General features: G+C 30.9%; 2 protein-coding genes and 1 non-coding gene across 3 annotated transcripts; 1 reads left to right on the forward strand and 2 right to left on the reverse strand.

Moving 5' to 3' along the window:
* Window positions 1-75: 75 nt before the first annotated feature.
* On the reverse strand, window positions 76-3,514 carry LOC125836208 (peptidyl-prolyl cis-trans isomerase FKBP17-1, chloroplastic). Its single transcript, XM_049515326.1, has 5 exons — window positions 3,196-3,514; window positions 2,882-3,004; window positions 1,447-1,563; window positions 576-776; window positions 76-170 (listed from the first exon to the last, which is right to left on the reverse strand). The coding sequence occupies exons 1-4, from the start codon at window positions 3,487-3,489 to the stop codon at window positions 654-656; spliced, it is 657 nt and encodes a 218-aa protein (XP_049371283.1). The 5' UTR covers window positions 3,490-3,514; the 3' UTR covers window positions 76-170; window positions 576-653.
* A 6,870-nt stretch (window positions 3,515-10,384) lies between these two features.
* On the reverse strand, window positions 10,385-10,456 carry TRNAK-UUU (transfer RNA lysine (anticodon UUU)). Its single transcript has one exon. It is a non-coding gene; the product is annotated as a tRNA-Lys (tRNA).
* Window positions 10,457-10,603: 147 nt separating this feature from the next.
* Window positions 10,604-19,443, forward strand: LOC125836712 (uncharacterized). The gene is made up of 16 exons (XM_049515929.1): window positions 10,604-10,864; window positions 11,443-11,487; window positions 11,899-11,939; window positions 12,037-12,118; window positions 12,503-12,547; window positions 12,836-12,892; window positions 13,227-13,286; window positions 13,384-13,511; window positions 15,148-15,415; window positions 15,495-15,561; window positions 16,149-16,219; window positions 16,293-16,382; window positions 17,737-17,845; window positions 18,306-18,397; window positions 18,745-18,850; window positions 19,032-19,443. Exons 1-16 carry the CDS (start codon window positions 10,733-10,735, stop codon window positions 19,154-19,156), a joined length of 1,518 nt encoding a protein of 505 aa, XP_049371886.1. The 5' UTR covers window positions 10,604-10,732; the 3' UTR covers window positions 19,157-19,443.
* The last annotated feature ends 587 nt before the right edge of the window (window positions 19,444-20,030 follow it).

Genomic DNA, 20,030 nt, shown 5'->3' on the forward strand with positions numbered 1-20,030 from the left:
GTCTGCATCAAGTTGAATGAACATATATACATGTACTCTTTCGTCCAAGAGTTCTAAAAACTCCCTCAAGCTCTCTCCCCTTTGCCTTTGTTTATATGGCAATACACATCATAGGACCAAACTCTTCACTGAGGTTTCTTTAACCAAACACCATTTCATCATCTGTAAACCTGAAAGAACAATAATGAATTGACTAAGAAGGAAACATCTTTAACTTGCTGGTATTATAATAGGCCACTAGTATACTATACAGTATAAGCAAAACTACAAACAACAAACTTTGTCGAGCAGAGAAACAAACAACTTGCACGACTTAAGAGGCTAATGGATCTCCATTATACATAACTGCGAGTTAGAGGTATTTATGTCATCTTAGCGCTAAGTCCTCTATAAATCATTCAACAACTATACATGCATGTTATGTTGTACTAGTTGTATTGTCAAGAATATGTGCAGCCTAAGTAGAGATTCAGGACAGACGTTCTGATGAAACACATTTTCCAATACTAGCTCCATGTAACTAGGTGATCAGCATTAGTAATGTGTAAAACATTTCCTATAAACAGTAGATTTACCTTCCATCATCATCGAACTGACAACAATTGCTCCATACTCCAGTAAAGTGGAGAAAAATGGTTGCTAAATGATCGAGATCAGAGATGCCTCAGGCTGACCAATTCAATATCAAATATGACTGTCCCCAATGTTGCGCCTTCTCCATTTGCAAGACGGGTTGGGTTGAAAATGGTAGTAAAAAGTCTTTGCCGATCGAAATACTGAAAGAGGGAGAAAATGTTTACTAACTTGAGTCCCAAATGAGATTAAAACTTTTCCTAGTCTCTTCCTAAAAAGAATTAAAAGTAATATTAATCTTGGTTTCAACACCAAATAAATACAATCAATCAATTTTAAAGACCTTTGTACTGCAGATATTATGAATGACTGAATCATCCAACCGAAAAAGGCTGGCACAGTAAGACTCTGAAATCACTTCAAGACTCTAACAAGGTCGACTACATAATCCCCAAACTAATCATGTTTGACTCGAACCCGAGAACTCTGGTTAAGGATGAAGGAGTGCTTACCACTCCACCACAACCCTTGTTGGTGTAGAATTATGATTTTATTATGTCTTAAAGAGTAACGTAATTCTTGAACAAATTTCCCTTCTGATAACTAACTATTAGAGAAGTAATACTTCTTCTTGAAAAAGTGTAACAGTTCACTCACAGAAACATACATCAAACATAAAAAGGAAATTAAAGACATGATTCCATGCCTTTTGCTTTCCAAAACCCAGGCTCAGTAGGTACCCCACAGCTTAATTTATGCAGAAAGAGCTCTAGTATTAGAAGACTAACTACACTTCCCTGCCAAATCTATCCAAAAGAATGCAATTGAGAAGTACTAAATTATGATTATAAAGGAAGAAGAGCAACTTCACACATTAGGTGGCAGGGGTTCTTGGGATGTATTCTGATATCCTTGAGATGGTGGGATAATAACTCGGCGAAGGCCGCCTACTTTCATCGATCTCACAGCAGTTTCAATCCCTGATATAACCTGCAATAAATACATAGACAAAGACATAGAATTAATTGCTACAATTTATTTTGCTATATAATTTAGTAGGTTCAGATTAGTTGAACAGATACTACTTCAAAGTAGAAAGAATTTATGTCAGAAAAACTCAAATGATGATCGAAGCAAATTGAAACAACCAAAACAAGCATAGTCAAGCACCTGCTCTGAAAGACCAAAAAAGTAAGGCAAACCAAAAAAAGGAAATATCTCGTTTGAAGGTTCACTACAATGACTGTATGAGGAAACGTATACGAGATAGGTAGAGTTGGATATTGACAACTAACATCATCTAGGGATTTTTCAATAATAAAACAAAAGTGACAAATTTTGGTACTATAGTGATAATCCAAATTACTGAAGAAGAAAAATAACATTCAACATCTTCCTTTATTATCATGTTCTCCTCTTGGATACACCTTACCTTGAACCTACATTTGAACTTTTCCATAGTTGTAGTCCTCGCCTACCCACCAATGTTCCTTCATTCCTACCTTATGCTAGATTGTCATTGTTCCTGCATGCAGTCTTGGCCCAGCACCTTCTTCCTTTCATTTTTCTAAATGCATTTACTTTTCTTATCTTCCTTTATCATTCTTGTGTCAAGCATATCAAAATAACTTTACTAAGTAGTTTGCTTCCACTGCCGTAGATGGTGCCCGAACTAAAGGTTTTCCCACTTTTGTAGGTGATGTTAGAAACTGAAGGACCACAAAGAAGAAAAAACCTTGTAACAGCAACAAAGGCATAGAATCAAGTAGTCTACTCTAGAAGCATCATTTAGTTTACTAACCAGCCTAAATGCAAACTCACTCACTTAGTGCTTTCACCAATAATCTGAAGGATGATAGCAAGAAACAATAACACAGAGGACTGCATACTCCCACATGCTGCTCACCACATTCCTACATGATAGCAAGAAACAACAACACAGAGGAATGCACATTCCTACATGCTACTTACCGTTGGTGGCAATATGCTACCTTTTCCACTCTGGTCGTCTCCCTATCAAGTCACCACCTTCCCTGATCTACTCTTAACTTTTAAAATTTGGTAAATCCTACCCCCAAAATCCCCTTACCAAGAGTCAGCAGTGACCGTTTCCTATTTTGTTTCCTTGGTAACCAAACTCCCACTCTCTTGGTTGGAAGCTGAGAGGAGCATCCTCTATTCTCCTACCATCTAGCTTGTCTTGGGCAAAATTTCAATCTTTTCAGGTTCAACAAATTACATCACGTCCTCTTTGCTCAGTTAAAAAAAAAAACTTCAATGGACAAGTGTAAAAGACAGGTTAACTCACTTTGCCCGAACCAAGGACAAAAGAGAAAGGAATTGGTTCACCAGTTTCATCCTTGTGATCATATGTTGAGTCAAAGCGCCATCCTTGCTTTGCAGCAAGCCTCCCGTAATAATGAATGGCAACCTGTCCAATTACAGTGAGAAGACAAGTACAGTTCTATGTAATGCTGATGACAATGTGCACGAACAAACATATTTCACTAAAAAAATTCCAAGAATCAATTTTTGTTACCAAAAAGTTCCTAACTTTGTACAAAAAATAGTGAACAGAAGAAGAATAAGAAAGTATCACAGGGAAAAGATAAAGAGGGGTACCACGTCACCATCAATGGGGGTTTCTCCATCACCAATACGAAGGTCCAAGGCCTTGACACCGCCCGAATTGGGTAGCTCCAAGAACTTAGGAACTTGAGGATTGGCCCAAGAAATTGAAGTAGTGGGTCCATTTCCATTAGAGAAGACAAGAGCAGAGAGTGAAATAGAAAGCGCAGATAGAGAAAAAGCTCTTCTTGATTTCTGGGTTGAAGAAGAGGAAGCTTCGATTTTGTGTGGATGAGGTATATATAGGTATGTTGGACATGGTAATGGAACTACCTTAATCATTCTCATCTTCACTGCTCTTCAAGCTTCTGGTTTTCTTTTTGTGGAGGGGAAAAGATTTCATTAATATTTTATTTATTTGTATTAAGTAAATACTTATATATATATATATATACTAGATATGAGATCCCGTGCCAGCACGGGACCCAATATATGTTACTGTTTCTGTTTTAATTTATGTGGTACATATGAAATTTGAAATTAATCAATTTTTTAGTATGTTTTTATATATTTTAAGTTGCTAATTATTTGTATTTAGAGTATGTTTTACGTAAATATATTAGAAATCACAATAATTAACAAGTTAATATAAAAAAAAACTTATAAAAAATTCATTGACTTTTGAAATTTCATTTGTATCACATAAATCAGGACCGAGTAATATATATGAAAATTACATAAAACGTACTATAACTCACAATAATTAGCAACTTAAAATATCTATATATCTATATTTCTCCCAATTTATGCGGTATAGATGAAATTTTGAAAGTTAACAAAAACTTTTTATATGTTTTGAAATATTTTAAGCTATTAATTATTATGATTTATAATACTTTTTACATAAAAAAATTATTTATATAAAGTATAAAAGAAAAAATTTAGAAAAAGGAAACATAAATGTCAGCAGGAGTCCAATCTATGTTAATTTCTATGTTTTAATTATTGTAATACCGATTGAATTTGGAGAGCCAACTAAAAATTTTGAAAGGATTTTTTTTATAAATTTTAAGTTGTTAATTATTATAATTTATAATATTTTTATTAATTTTAAACCAATATATGTTTTTCTCTGTCTCAATTACATGAGACATATGGAATTTGGAGAGTCAACTAAAATTTTTAAATATGTTAAGTTGTTAATTATTATATCTTATAGTACTATTACGTGATTTTCAAATAAAATATGTATTTTTTAATTTCAATTTATATGTCATTGATATAATTACATATATTAAGTAATGAAGAATTAATGTGTAAATTATGTGACACCTATGAATTTTGGAGTGTAAATCAAATTAGTTATATGATTTAAAAAAAAACGGTTAATTATTACAATTCATAATACTTTTTATATATTTTTTAAATGATATATATATATCTTTATGATATTGATATTAGTATTATAATAAATTAAATTTTATTATTTTAAATTTATGATCTGAATTGTCAGCCTATGTCACATTATAAAATGTTCCAAAGTAGATATCAGATTTACAAAAATGTCGATGCTAGCTAAAGTAATAAAATAACATCTAAGGGCATGAACCTATATATATGTATATATAAAGTTGAATATTGACAATTTGATGTGGCATCTCTCTATGACCAGTATTTGTATTCATATTTTTTTCCTTTTTTTGACATTTTATCTTTGTTTTGTATTTTTTATTTGTACTTAAAAAAAATGTATTTATGTCATACCCGATTAATTATGCCCTTTATAACATCCATTACACTAATATAAATTTAAGTAAATGAAAATGGAAGATGAAAAGATAAAAACTATTCATTTTTTATAACTGTTTATAATTATTTAGCCTATAAAATAAAAACAAAATAGTTGAGCATTTGTAACAAATAAGAACAAATTTCTTCACTTTGGTTCTTCTTCTTCTGACGATAATGATCAATATATGGTATCAACTTTTGTCGCTAAGATGTCCATCAAATTTCTAGGTCATGTGACTTTTTTAACAAAAGAGAAAGAGAGAATATCTCATTATTCTTGTGAAGACATTGATGTAAAGAAAGAGATTATGTAACAAAAAATTCTTTTCAAAATAAAAGACATTTTGAAAAAATGTTTATTCCTCCTACAAGGAGAGAAAATTCATTGTGATTGAGAAATTTATAAGAAGCCTGATTAGTGTTTCAAAGGGTAAGAAAAATTATTTGGAGAAAAAATCATTCTATTTATGAAATTCGTATCAAATTAGGAGGAGAACAAACAAAAATTTATTTTGTGACTTGAAAAGAGAGAAAATTAGATATTATTTCTTTCAACCTCATTATTCTTCTAATTTCTTTCTTCTTTTATTTTGTCTTGATTTTTTGTATCTTTAATTAAAGTTTTTTTTTCTTATTTATCTTTAATTAAAGTTTATATATATTTTTCTTAAAAAAGAATTTAAAAAGATGATCATATTTAGTTCCTTTCCTCATCAATGCTATTAATCTCATAATTAGTGTTATTTATATTATTTTCTTAATTACTTTTTTTTCTTTCATTTAATTATTTATTTGAAGAAATTAGTTATTATAACTTTATAAGAATTACACATGTATTTTTACATAATTGATTTGTTATTTTTAAAAATTTTGGATCATTCTTCATCTTAAAGTTTCTATCTATATGTAATAATAAAGCTAAAATAGAAAATGTGGGGTGACACCTTCTTAGCAATAGATACTTATTTATTCTGATCAATGTTTCTGACATTTTTTGTTATTTTTTCCTTAAAATAATTGTTGCCTCGATTTTTAGTTTTAGTTTTATTTTTGTAGCATTTTCTAATTTTAAAAGACTGAAAAATTTATATTGAAAATTTACAAAATATAAAAAATGATTTATTTAACTCCTATCATCATCAATATTATTATTAATTTGTTTTACTTCTTTTCTTAATCTTCATTTCATCATTAATGTAATTTATATCATTTTCTTAGATATATACATATATATATATATATATTTGTGACATTTCTTAGAAGTTAGGATTACTATTTCTATAATTTTTAAAATTTTTGAATTCTTTTGTCATACTAAATACAACATGTTTTATTATAATTACATTTAATATATTAATCAATATGTTGTACGAATGAAAAGAAAATTATCATTTCACAAAAACAAAGGTTAAAATATAATTTATTATGATTAAGGAAAGATAAAATTATTATTCCAATATCCATAAGCATATATAATACATTAAAAATTAATTGAAAAGCTGTAAATGGAAAAGGAATCACCATTTAAGGAATCATTATTTTTAATTTTTTGGATCATTTCTTCATGTAAAAGTTTCTATCCATACGTAACAATAAAGTTAAAATAGAAAATGTAGTGACACCATTCTTACTAATAGATAGTTACTTATTTTTATATTTTTTTTTTGACAATTTTGGTTATATTTTCTTTAAAATAATTATTGCCTCAATTTTTTTTTTAAGCTTTATTTTTAATTTTAAAAGATTGGAAATTTTATGTTAAAAATTTTAATAATAGAAAAAATGATTTATTTAACTTTTATCATCATCAATACTACTAATTTTTTTGACGTTTTTTCTTAATCTTCATCTTATCATTAATGTTATTTATATAATTTTGTTTAATCACTTATTTTTTCTTTTTTAACTCTTTTATATATATAAAGTTGGATATGTAAATGATGATGTGACATTTCTTAGAAGTTAAGATTACTATTTATCTAATTTCTCCATTTTTTGAGTTCTTTTGTCATACTAAATACAATATGTTTTATTATAATTACATTCAATATAGTAAACAACATGTTCTAGGAATTAAAACAAAATTATCATTTCAGAAAAATAAATATTAAATTATAATTTTATTATGATTAAGGAAAAATAAAGATATTATTTCAATATCCCATAACCACATTCAATACATTAGAAATTAATTGGATATAACTGTAAATGGAAAATGAATCACGATTTAAGGAAAATAAATGTTTGCAATACCATAATAATTAAGGAGAGAGTAAGATATTATTTTAATATCCTAATTCGGAACTTTTAATCTACTACTCAATTAAAAATAGAATGCATTTAATAACATCAAAAAGTTATTAGTTTAATATTTTTTCTCATTGTACTAATTCAATTCAATGAAACTTAATTTTAAAGATAAAATAACAGCTTCATTTTAATTGTTGTCAATATATTTGAAAAAATTATTGTGAAAAGGCTTTTCTTGCACCTTATTTTAATTTTCATATACTATTATTATTTTTTCTGTCATTTTTCAATGAATTTTATTTCAATTTAAAATTTAATGTTTATTCTTAAAACTCTGACGGTACAAATGAAGGTGGAGTAAAATATAATAAATGATGATTCTTTTACTAAATAAGAAGATATAACGAAATTGAAAGGGTGACGTTTTTTTTTTTGTAAATGGATAGGAAATTCTATTAAGGTATCTTTATGTCATTATTCAATATATTTTAAATATAAATTTCATTTGTTGATGCATTTGTTTAGTACTCCCTCTGTCCCTAATTACTTGTTTACTTTTCCTTTTATAGTTGTCTCTAATTACTTGTCCATTTTGACAAATCAAGAAAGAATATTTTTTTACCTATTATACCCTCAATTAAATGAGCAATTACTTTGAAAATTGCAGAACTTTTTATCTACTTCATAATTAATAGGGGTAAAATGATAAACTGACTATGTCATTAATTGATTTCTTAATAAATGCGTAAATTTAAAAGTGGAGAAGTAATTAGGGACAGAGAGAGTATTACAGTCTTATTTGACATTATGAGATATTTCTTAGACATTTAAGGAGAATGGTAGACCGAAATATATATTATATATTAAAGGATGAACTTCATGCAATGGAAGAATTTGTTATTAGCAAATATATTTTAACTTATTTGATAAAAAATATATTCTTCCTCATTTAATAGATGTAAAATTTGTGAAGCTTTATTTTTTTTCACAATCTTCATATTATTAAGACAAATAATAATATTACAATTAAACAACAAAGTAAATATAAAATTAAAAAAAATTATTTAATTTAAATGATCGCGCGAAGTGCGGCCAAGTTCTCTAATTTAAAACGAAAAAGTAAAATTTAAATGGGTCTACTATAGAATTCCTAGAAATCCAACTTGAAAAATTATGCTAAAAATGGAAAATAAAAAGTGAAATAAATTTAATTGAGAGTTATCCTTCGTCTGTCCCATTTTATGTGAGACTTTTTATTTTTTGAGAATCAAATAGTTTAAGTTTAACCATAAATTTGCGTATGATATCTTCATTTTTTTTTTTAAATTTGGACAAATTAGATAAATAGTAATGTTAGCTTCTAAGAAATGTGACATCATCATTTACATATCCAACTTTTATATATATAAAAAAAGAGTTAAAAAAGAAAAAATAAGTGATTTAAGAAAATTATATAAATAACATTAATGATGAGATGAAGATTAAGAAAAAACGTCAAATAAATTAGTTGTATCGATGATGATAAAAGTTAAATAAATCATTTTTTCTATTATTTAAATTTTTAACATAAAATTTCCAATGTTTTAAAATTAAAAATAAATGTTAAAAATTAAAAAAAAAATGGAGGCAATAATTATTTTATTAAAGAAAAATATGTGTAGAAAAAGTAGAAGTAGATGAAGCCAAATGAGTAATAATAATAATTCTAATAAGGACTAATGAGTAATAATAATAATTCTAATAAGGACTAATGAGTAATAATAATAATTCTAATAAGGACTAATGAGCAATAATAATAATTGCAATGTTAGTCCTTGGTGTTAGTCCTTCTATTAATGTACAATTATTTTTGCACATTGTACAACTAATTAATGCATTGAAAAGTTAATGTACAAAATTGTATGCATGTTGTACAAGAGTATTAATGCAATGTTGGTCCTTTCCAACTCTCACTTCTAAATAAGAAGTAATATATATATATATTATCTGAGTTAGTTTTACGGAGTAAATTTTTTCTATTTTTGGTCATATTTAAAAGTTATATTTAATATACTATCAAGAACATATTTTAGGTTAGAATAATAATAATAATAATACTAAGTCATTACTCTTTTAAGAAAAAAATTGTCATTAACTATAATATCTATCGGAGTAGGGCGGTTCAAAATCGAACCATAATCGATAATTTGAATAAAAGTTATTGATTTATCGATAATAAGTTATTGGTTTACCGATTTCAATAAGGTTTTGTTTATTTTTGTTATCAAGTTATCAGTTCTTAACGGTTTGAACTTTTTTCTTAACGTGTTAATTGATAACATGATAGTAAATTAAAGAATTATATTTACTTCATTTGGCATATGACTTAGATTTTAGTTTCATACTTTTAATTCTGATAGCCTCAAACTCTTTGATTATTCTACAATACATCGGTGCCTGTTTTGAGCAAGATGCAACTTGTCAACTCATGTGCACAATTTTGATTTGTCACTTTGTTTTAAAGTAATTTTTAACGTTTTTTTTTGTGTGTGTCAAATCTTAACGGTTAAACCGATAACAATAACTAATAAGTCAAACTGATAAACTTCAAAATTGAACCGACTGATACGTAACCCCGTACGAGGGGAGTCAGGGTACTAAGAAAAATAATTATCTACCTCCATGACGTAAGAATAAGACTTTTAATACTCTATTTCAAGTCCCATTTTATAAAACGACACTTGATATTATTGTTGTTGTGAACTTATAGATAAAGTAGACATCCCATCTAAATTGACTTAATAAATATATAAAAAAACTTAAATTAATAGAAAAACTCGATTAAAGATAAGATAACTTTTAGCGAGAATTTATCAAAAATAAAAATTATAAATAAAACTAAAAAGTGTTGATATTATTAACAAGAACTACATGAATTTATCAAAATAAAAATTATAAATCAAACTAAAATGCAAAGATGAAGTTGATATTATTAACAAAAACTACATGAATTTATCAAAAGAAAAGTTATAAATCAAACTAAAATGTAAAGATGAAGTTGATATTATTAACAAGAACTACTTGAAGTTTATCAAAATAAAGGTTATAATTCAAACTAAGTTGTAAATATGAAATTGACATTATTAATAAGAACTGAACTGTAGTTTTTTTTTTTTTTTTTTATCGAGGCAAAAAGGTTTTAATAAGAACAAAAAAATGCGACCGCCGTCTGTGGGGATCGAACCCACGACCACGTGGTTAAAAGCCACGCGCTCTACCACTGAGCTAAGACGGCTTACGTTTATAATTTTATAAAAAACTTTTAACTGATAACTGCTCCAGGTAGTAGTCTCTGGTTACTACTCGATTCTTCCACAGCCTTAACCCAAAAATTTCCAGAAGTTATATTTTTCCTTCTCCGCCACCATTGGCAAAAAAGCTTAACTTTGCTTTTTCTCGAAAAAGTATTAAAGAGCAGAAGAGAAGGTTGATTGGAAAATAACAAAATACCCTCTTTTTTCTGTCTCACTCTTCAGTACTAGTATTTCAGTACAAGTAGTAGTTATAAAGAATGGCGGCGCCAAAGGAACAAATAATGGATGTGAGGTCGGTGGTGGAAGCAGTTGCAGCAGGCGGAGATGATGTTGAGATTGATACCCCACTTTATGTGGTTGAAAGCCTCTGTATGCGATGTGGTGAAAATGTATGTGCTTCTTGAATCTTTTTGTTTTTTCTGTTTTCCATCCTTACTTGAGGAACAAAGTTTATCTTTTTTTTATTTGTTAGAACTTGTACTATAGAAAAGATGGAAACTTTGCTTTAGCTGAAGAATGTACAAGTTTTGTTGGTTAATTTACTTTTACTGAGTGTGTATGCTATGAAGTTACAATTTTGATGAGATGTTGTGTTTCTTAAGTCTTTTTTCTTTGGGTGTTAGTCGGGGTAAGGACAAGTTATAGCTTTTTTCTTCTTGAAAATTGCTGTAGAAGAGTTCTAAAAGTGTAGTAGCATGAAAGTGTGCTGAATTGAAGAACTCACATGCTTTGGTTAGTCTCTTTATTTCTTATACATAGTATTTATCTGAGTATTTTCTATAAAGCTAGCTTTTTTGGTTATAAATTGTGGTGCATTAAACTCCCTTTCCCCCTTTTCAATTTTTGTTAGAGCTACATTGGTGGGAAATCTATTGGGTTCTTGGGCTTTATTGCTTTTGGGTTTTGTATGGAAACTATCAGCAGGATACGACTCTTTGTGTAATGGTCTTATTGTTTCTTTTGACAGGGTACAACAAGGTTACTCTTAACACTAATTCCACATTTTAGAAAGGTACGCCGCTTCCTTGCTCTTTGCTTATAGTTCTAAGCAAAGAGTTGTGTACAATTTTGTTTTTTCAACCCAAACCAGAGTTTTGATTAATCAATATTTCTATTTTGACAAGCATAATACAAATAATAAGATAATTCTGGTCAGAAAGACAACTCTTATTGTCTAGTATTGTTGCATTTCCCAGAATTTAGATCAAATCCTAATCAGGCAATATTTTGACCAGAATTATGTTTGACATTTGAAAATTAAAAGAACTGCATGATGTGGGATAGGAGTCCTAGCTTCTTGAAAATTTTGAAAAAGATAAGCGTGTGAGAAACCTCGTTTTCATTTGTGTATGACCAATGTTGTCACACTCTCTGTTTTGCATCAATGATCGTCATTCTAAAGGGAATCTTAATCTTCTTACAGATATTATTGTCAGCATTTGACTGTCCACATTGTGGTGAAAGGTAAGGCATTTCATCTCCAAAGACACTGGAAAATGGAGTAACTTATCAATTACCTACCTTACCTTATTTTCCTGCCCTTTTCATTTCCCTTCTAAAGAAATAATGAAGTGGAGTTCGCTGGAGAGATTCAGCCTCGAGGATGTTGCTATAGCTTGTGTGTTCCATCGGGTGATAAAAAGGTATTTTCTCTAATACATCTGTTGGCATTGCTATATGCTGTTAGATGAAGCACTAGGTTGCTATATACAATTTACTACAATAGTTTTACTACATCTTTCAATGAACCCAGACTATCTTTTCTCCAAGAAGTTCTCGGGTTGTTATTAAAGTGGAATAATGTCTTGTTGTTTCTATGCGGTGCGTAATTGCATACTTATCATGATTCTTTTTTACTCATTTCGTGAGGAAAAAGATATCTTGCCAATGTTAGTGAGGTAGTAGGCTGCTTTATGCATATTTTTGTGAAATGAAGAATTTTGTGCATCCAGGAGTTGTTTTAAGGTAATGATAATTTTGAATTAACTCTTTGCGAATGTTGACTTACTGGTATTCTGAAACTGCAGTTGCTCAACAGAACAGTTGTGAAGGCTGAGAGTGCTACCATCAAGGTACTCTATTAAACACTCTTGTTATTTTGTTAGGAGTCTCACCTAAACCTATTAAATCTCCATGTTTGATGTCGTTGTATTCATGAGATACAAGAATAGAAGATAATGTGTATTTAGATGGATGCTTGTACTTCTTAGTGAAGGATCAACAAATTTTGACTAAGGTCCTAAGCGAGCTACTTTTTCTAGAGTTACACTTATACATATATTTATTTCTTGATTGCTACATCTTTGCTTTTATGGTATTCAATATTCATTATCTTACTAATTTATGGTTGTGCTGTGCAGATACCCGAACTAGATTTTGAGATCCCCCCTGAGGCTCAGCGTGGATCATTGTCAACGGTATCTGCCTTTTTACTAGCTTGCCTTTCAAAAAATTATCCTTGTGATTAAATGGTTTGTTTATGCCTTCATCTCAATGTTCCACTAATGAAATTTTAGGCACGAGTAGTTCAGAAACCTTCAACCTTGTCATCAAAATTTTCTTTTACATTCTGATGTGGTGTGTGTTAGGATTTGGAATTTATGGTTTTATGGGAGATTCAAAAATAAAAAGGATGTAGGAGCAGTAGTTTTTTGTTCTCCCAGCTGCAAATAAAGAAAATTTTAGAAAGGGAAAAAGAATACTCAATTGCTTGCCTCTTGTTCTAATAAATATCTCTGTGCTACATTACAGATAGAAGGCATACTGGTTCGAGCTGCCGACGGTTTGGAGGCTCTTCAAGATGAACGGAAGGTGGAGTGTTTCTCTTGGTTTAGAGGCTCTCTTGCATTGGTCTTGTCTTTTTCTCTATATTTTCTCAGTCTGATATTTCCTTCTACGGCGCTTGCAGAAAGTGGATCCGAAGATGGCTGAAGCAATAGATCAGTTCTTGATAAAACTGAGAGCATGTGCTTCAGGAGATTCATCCTTTACTTTTATTCTTGATGATCCTGCTGGTAACAGCTTCATTGACAACCCGTAAGAGACTCATTTTTTTTACAATAGAAATGTTATGACTTCTTCTGTTGCCCTATCTGTATATTGGAGTGCTTCATGCCTGAAACAGAAAAAAATATTATTGTGCAATCATATGATTTATCATGGTAACATCAGCAGCATGCTGGACACTGTTACCTGAAATTTTGAACTTTTCGGGGATGGATGAGTAGAACTAAAATACTTTTGGAGTTTGAATTTGGAACCAGTCGTTAATCTTCCGAAAAGGAAATCGCATTACTAAATGTGTATATGTAGGCATAACATATGCCATTAATACAGATCAAGAAATGCTCACAATAAAGTGTTAGAAGAATATTAGAACACAAAAACGACTTAAAGATTTGATTTGAGTAGTGGCATATTGCTGTCTCTTTTTTCCTTTCTGATCATGGTTTTTGAGTGCAAAGAGGTTTCTTTGCTCTGTGTGTTTTGATTAGTGATTTAGTGTATTTAAGATTTTATCTTGTCCTTCAAATAACAAAGTTTTTATTCAACTCACATAAAATTGGGAAGTGAAGTACCGAGTACATTGTACAGTAGTGTGTAAAGCAAATGTTCAAACTGGGGGTAACACCACTCTACATAATAAAAATTATGTAGATAATTAGGACCGTACTTGCTAGATGATAGACTTGTTCAAGTGGTACTGCTATTGGTATCCCGTATCGGACTAATTGTCTCGGATACAACAACTAAAACTAGCCTTCTTTCTTCATTGGTGAATACAGGGTAGGAAAAGTAGCAATGATGAAAATGATGTATTGAAGGGGAAACAAAATAATCTTCCTATAAGAATTGTTGAAAACATACTGTTAGAACGGATGTTATAGGAAGGATAACTCTTATCAAATAGGCGGAGCCAAATTCAAAATTCTGCATGTGGACCTTAATCACTTAAAATATGGAGGTTTCAGGTGCAACAATTACGCTTAATAACTTCTTCATCTAAAAGTCTGAATTAAGAACTTCTTCATCTAAAAGTCTGAGTTAAGTTGTAATGTGGCTGATCTTTTGCTACTACTTTTCTGAAGGCATCTTTGTCTGGATAAAAATCCTTTTCTTTATTGGTAAACAAGAAACAGAATTGTGCGTAGCTTGGTTTATGCAGACTGTCTTTGTTCATAAATCAATCAATCAATTAACTATGGCTCAATGCAGGTTGACTATATGAATCCTCAGTATCCAATCTGCTCTTTTCATGTCCAATTCTCAAAACTCTGTTTGTTAATTTGACGGCAAAAAAAGTATAAGTTAGGTCCATTTCACTTCAAAAGCGTCTTTTTTTTGAGATAAGGGTAACTTTGTCTTGGGTGATGAGTTGGAAACTTACATCCTACAGGGTGGTGGGCTCACCCTCAAAAAGCCATACAGAATTACAAGTTTCCTTTAAAATCGACCATCTCTATGCTTTCCCCTACCAACTCTTGCTTACACCAAAAAAATAAAAGACTTGAGCATTTCATTTCTATCTTCTGAAAACTATCATTTTGTCCTTCAAAACACCTAGCATTCCTTTTGTATGTGATATATAAAACGTATGAGTAGTAGGCTTACTTTAGCTACTCTCTGTTTTATTATTGTAAACCGTATGCTCAGGTGAATGCATACATGACAGGTTAGCTCCATCTCCTGATCCCTCATTGACAATCACATTCTATGAGCGAACTCCTGAACAGCAGGCAGCTTTAGGGTATCTTGCTGACCCATCACAGCTGGGAGGACAAAGTGATGAGGTATCCAGTGAGGGGATAAATGATGTTCCTCATCGACTGCTAAATGAACCACATGGATCAGTTGGAGCAAGAGCGGGACGTCAGGCTATTGCTCAGGGTAACAGTGCAGAAATGGCTGAAGCTCTATTTCGATATTCAGCTCCTGAAGAGGTACGTCCTCCTGCTGGGGTTTCTTACATATATCTGTCCCTTTTAAACTTTCTTTCTGATTGCTTGTTCTTTTTGACAGGTGATGGTGTTTCCATCAACTTGTGGAGCATGCATGGTGAAGTGTGACTGTAAAATGTTTGTTACCAGTATCCTTTTCTACATTTACACAATAGAAAACCTCATTTCTGCATTCCTCCCCATACAGCCCCTTGCTGCGAAATAGAAGGGATTACTAATAGTTGCAATTGTTGCCCCTCATTTATTATATTTGTTACAAATTTGTTTTGTTCTATGAGGACATCTTCTTCTAATTAAACATGAGAATTTGTAATCATTGACAATTGTATAAGCTTAATTATAAAATGTACTAGCTTATGATTTTCATTTCTTGGAGGATCCCTATACATCTCTGTTATTAAATCTCCGTAACAGGGACATCCTAGAACAATTAAAAGAATCTGGATAGGATTGTGAGCTTCTTTTCAGTGATTAGATGCAAGTAAAGAGAATTGGCCCCATTTTATTAGTTTTTTTTTTCTATACATAACTTCTTCTTTTTTACAAAGGTAACAGTTTTCTGTACATAACTTTTACCATCTGGTATTGTGTTGTTTTGTGTAATTTGGTTTGATTAATTTATCTTTGTGATTTAGCATTTTCTATAAGAATTGCTACTGTCATCTGCTGCAAGCTATTCTGCTTCTATGGTATTGTTGAACTTGACCACTTAAAGATATTCCATACTTTCAAGAAGTAATAGTTATGGCATCCTCTTGTGATGCTTGTGGTTATCGCAACTCTGAGGTAATCTCTGTCATGTACTAGAAGAGAATAGCTTCTGGAATTTTTGTTAATGAGATTATGCCCGTCTTTGCAGCTGAAACCTGGTGGTCCTATATCTGAAAAGGGAAAGAAAATTACACTTCATGTGGAAAACATTAAAGATCTAAGCCGTGATGTGATTAAGGTATAACTCTCCAGCCTATATTTGGCAGAAATACTAGCTAATTATCTTTATTTTTATTTATTTTTGTTGATCATTCATTTGTTACCTTTCTCCAAAAAAAAAACAAAAACTTTTTTGTTTACTCTGTTATATTTGACTTAAGAAGCACATTTGCGTACTGCTTTCACATGTGACATGTACTTCTCAAACTTTGAAGATCACTATCTGTGAAAGCAAAGTTGTGCACGGATGTAAATATTCAGCATGTAGGCATGAACGCCAAGATTTTACTTTTTTTGTCTGGAAGTTGGGACCCTTTTGTTATATTTCTTTCCCTTGTGGATTTGTAAATACAGCATTTGAGAACATGCTTGAAGAACAAACACGACACCGTATCTGCAAATGGAATACGTTTCATGCTTATAACCCAAGATTATATTACTTAGTTTTAGAGTTTTACAAGTAAAAAGCGAAAGAATAACATGATGGGTGGCAAAGAAAAAACTAATTTGTACTTTGATGTAAAAGTGGCCTACTAGTGAATCTGAATCAGTATATGGACTTCTTAGACCTTGTTAGGAAGGAGAGTGTAGTAGGCTGTGCTTTATTCTCTGTATTTTGCTCCTTTCTGTACCATCTTGGTACTGCTTAAATAAAACTTTAAACTTGTCAAAAAAAAAAAAACAAAGAAAAACTAATGAACAAACAGTATCAACTTCCAACATTCCAACATTTCAACATCAGATCAGAGAGTTATTTTTTCAAGACCAAAAAAAAGACTAGCAAAGCACCACAACATCTAAGGGTAAGGGTGTGAAGTGGTCAATGAAGTGGGTGAAAAACTTGATGAGCAGGTTTCAAATCCCAACAGAGATAAAAACAGGTGATTTCTTCCCATCTGCCTAAACTTTGGTGGCAGATTATCTGGTGTTTGTGGTGGTTGGAGGTTGCAGGTAGGGTTATTCAGGATTTTTTGTCCATTTCCTTTCTCCTTATATTAGTGGTTTTGTTGTGAATATTGTGCTTTAATACTGGTTTGATTCAACCGAGACGCTCATAGTTTAATAAAAAGAATAAGAAGAGGACAGACAGCATCAAGATCATGTTCAAGAGCAGGCATCTTCTTCTGATGCATAAAAAAAATAAAATTGAAGAAGCACAACTTCTTTAACAAGTTCTACTTGACAGTATCATACTTCTACTATGCAGTACCTTCATTACAACTGTTGAGACCTAATTATCTTGAATCTGCTTGATATCACACATATTACAAATAGGAAAATAGTTTTTTTTTAATGGCTTGGAGCCATTTAACTGTTTCACCCACTTTGTTTGTTTGCATTCCTGACCCAAATTGTTGTTTTATATTTACCAGTCGGATAGTGCTGGAGTAGAAATTCCCGAGCTTGAGTTGGAGCTTACTAGTGGCACTTTGGGTGGAATGGTGACGACAGTTGAGGGTTTAATCACAAAGATCAGCGAAAGTGAGTATCTTGTTTTACCTACTTTGTCAAAAAAAAAAGTATCTTGTTTTCTCCTCCTTTTCCTTGTTTCTGTTTCTTGGATGATAATCTGTGGATGCATATTCAGTGCATCGATTATTTCAGTGAGGCATACTTGAATTTTCAAGCTCATCCAAAGGTCGAGCTTCAATTGAACTACTGTGAATCTACAGTCGTCGTATTTAAGTCTCTTGACATGTTTCTGATTTCTTCTTTTGTTTATTTTGTGTCTGTTAACTGAATGATTTCTTGTCTCAAATGGCATTTGTATAATCAATATCTCAACTCTTGAGATGTGCAAATACTCTATATTAGTTCACATGAACTACTGAATCGTCTTTTTCAATCTGAATGAACCTTATTCTTTTGTGGTATCTGCATTTGGTCTTTTTTAATTTGTCATTTAAACTTCTTCTTAAGTGAACCTTTTGTTTTAATGTAGGTCTTGAGAGAATACATGGATTCACATTTGGTGACAGTCTTGAGGAAGACAGGAAGAGCAAGTGGTTGGATTTCCGAGCAAGACTAGACAAGGTAAATGTGGAGAGATACCTCTTACTTGCTATATCATATATTGTTTAATCTTATATGTGATTTCTCCGTTAAGAGTTTCATTTCTATTCAAGATTATGAGATGTGAATCACCTGATTCTACGAAAATGTTTGTGGAAAATAATTACACCAGCATTCCCCAATTACCCCTAACCTTCTTCAGAGGAGCTATTTTAGGTGGTTATAACCATTTTTGGTACCATGACCGAGATGTAAAGATACAATCCGTATTTTCAAATACAAGTCTCCTTTTAACTTCCTCCATGTAATTCCATTCCAAATTTATTTATTTAATATATTTTTTGTTTTTCATTTCAAACATTCCACAGCTTTTGAGCTTGAAACAACCGTGGACATTGATCATCGATGATGCACTTGCAAATTCTTTTGTTGCACCTGCGACTGATGATCTCAAGGATGACAAACAGTTGAGATGTAAGTCATTTTTGCACTTAAGTACGCTCTTACCTTCTTCAGACCCCTTGCACTGGGTGTGGTGTTGTTAAAGAAGAAACCCGAAGTTTGTGGATCTTTTGCTTTCCCTCTTTTACACAAACCTCCTTTAATTGACAATAAGCGTGTTAAATTTTGCTCATTTGTGAACATATTTCACCAGTTGAAGAGTACGTTAGATCGTGGGACCAAAACGAGGAGTTGGGTCTTAATGACATGGACACCACCTCGGCCGATGCTGCTTACAGTTCAGCAGATGCTGCACCCAGCAAGAGTGCTGGCGATTGATAATTTTGTGTATTCATTTATATTGCTCTGGATTTAAAATTTAATGCACCTTGATTAGATTTTGTGCTTTTTAGCTTCATAGATGTAAAATTATTCCCAAGCGATTGTTCCCTTTTTGCCTTTGGACATGTACACCTCGTTCCAGCAGTGTTGATTATGAATCATGAATTATTATATACTGATTTCTTGTATTAAACGTTAAATTTAATATTGGCCTAAATAATTTTGCAAGAAACAAAGCTTTACACTGTAGAAGGGTTTTCCAACCATAAAAAGTTGCCAAAGCTGCAGCATGCCTCCATGGTGCCTTGCAAGTATTGTACTATACTAAAATAGTAAATATTCATATCAGAGTGTACTTTTTTCCTTCCAAAATAAGTGCTATATTTAATTTGGACACATCTCTTAAAAAATTATTCATTTCTAAAAAATAAGGAGTAATTTTACTAAATTATATTTTGATCAAAGAAAAGCTAATTCATAAGTTTTAGCAATGCAAGTAAAGGTAATTTTGAAAAAAATAAGATTAAGTTCTTCAAATTTTATAACACTACTTATTTTCAAATAAAATGAAAAAATAGAAAAAGTATGTTACCAGTGAAAAAGAGACAAAGATAAGGGTACGTGTCACTGTTTTATTCGTTATGGCACGTAGATAGCACACTTTTTTTTTTTTTTTTTTTTTTGTGAACTCACCAAAATTGTGCATCTGAATCACGTTTTTTCCACATCCTTCCCATTGGAGCCAAAAAGAAGAAGAAGAAGAAGATAGTAATAAATAAAACTAAAAATAACAACAATTAAAATATTAGGTGTATTTCAATTGATTTCTTTGGCTTAGGAAAAGTTGAAAATGATAAATTCTGTTATATAG

The sequence above is a fragment of the Solanum verrucosum genome, unplaced genomic scaffold (genome assembly GCF_900185275.1).
Source record: "Solanum verrucosum unplaced genomic scaffold, falcon-dt-bn FXZP01000278.1, whole genome shotgun sequence".
NCBI lineage: Eukaryota > Viridiplantae > Streptophyta > Magnoliopsida > Solanales > Solanaceae > Solanum > Solanum verrucosum.

What these genes read in the sequence shown, in the direction of transcription:
- LOC125836208 (XM_049515326.1), bottom strand. Translation starts at nt 3,489, where the DNA reads ATGAGAATGATTAAGGTAGTTCCATTACCATGTCCAACATACCTATAT. An exon ending in TTGTCCTTGGTTCGGGCAAA is followed by an intron (nt 1,564 to 2,881) that starts GTGAGTTAACCT and finishes TATTTATTGCAG; the next exon opens with GTTATATCAGGGATTGAAAC. An exon ending in AAGAACCCCTGCCACCTAAT is followed by an intron (nt 777 to 1,446) that starts GTGTGAAGTTGC and finishes TCCCTCTTTCAG; the next exon opens with TATTTCGATCGGCAAAGACT.
- LOC125836712 (XM_049515929.1), top strand. Translation starts at nt 10,733, where the DNA reads ATGGCGGCGCCAAAGGAACAAATAATGGATGTGAGGTCGGTGGTGGAA. An exon ending in TGTCCACATTGTGGTGAAAG is followed by an intron (nt 11,940 to 12,036) that starts GTAAGGCATTTC and finishes TCCCTTCTAAAG; the next exon opens with AAATAATGAAGTGGAGTTCG. An exon ending in TAAGCCGTGATGTGATTAAG is followed by an intron (nt 16,383 to 17,736) that starts GTATAACTCTCC and finishes TATATTTACCAG; the next exon opens with TCGGATAGTGCTGGAGTAGA.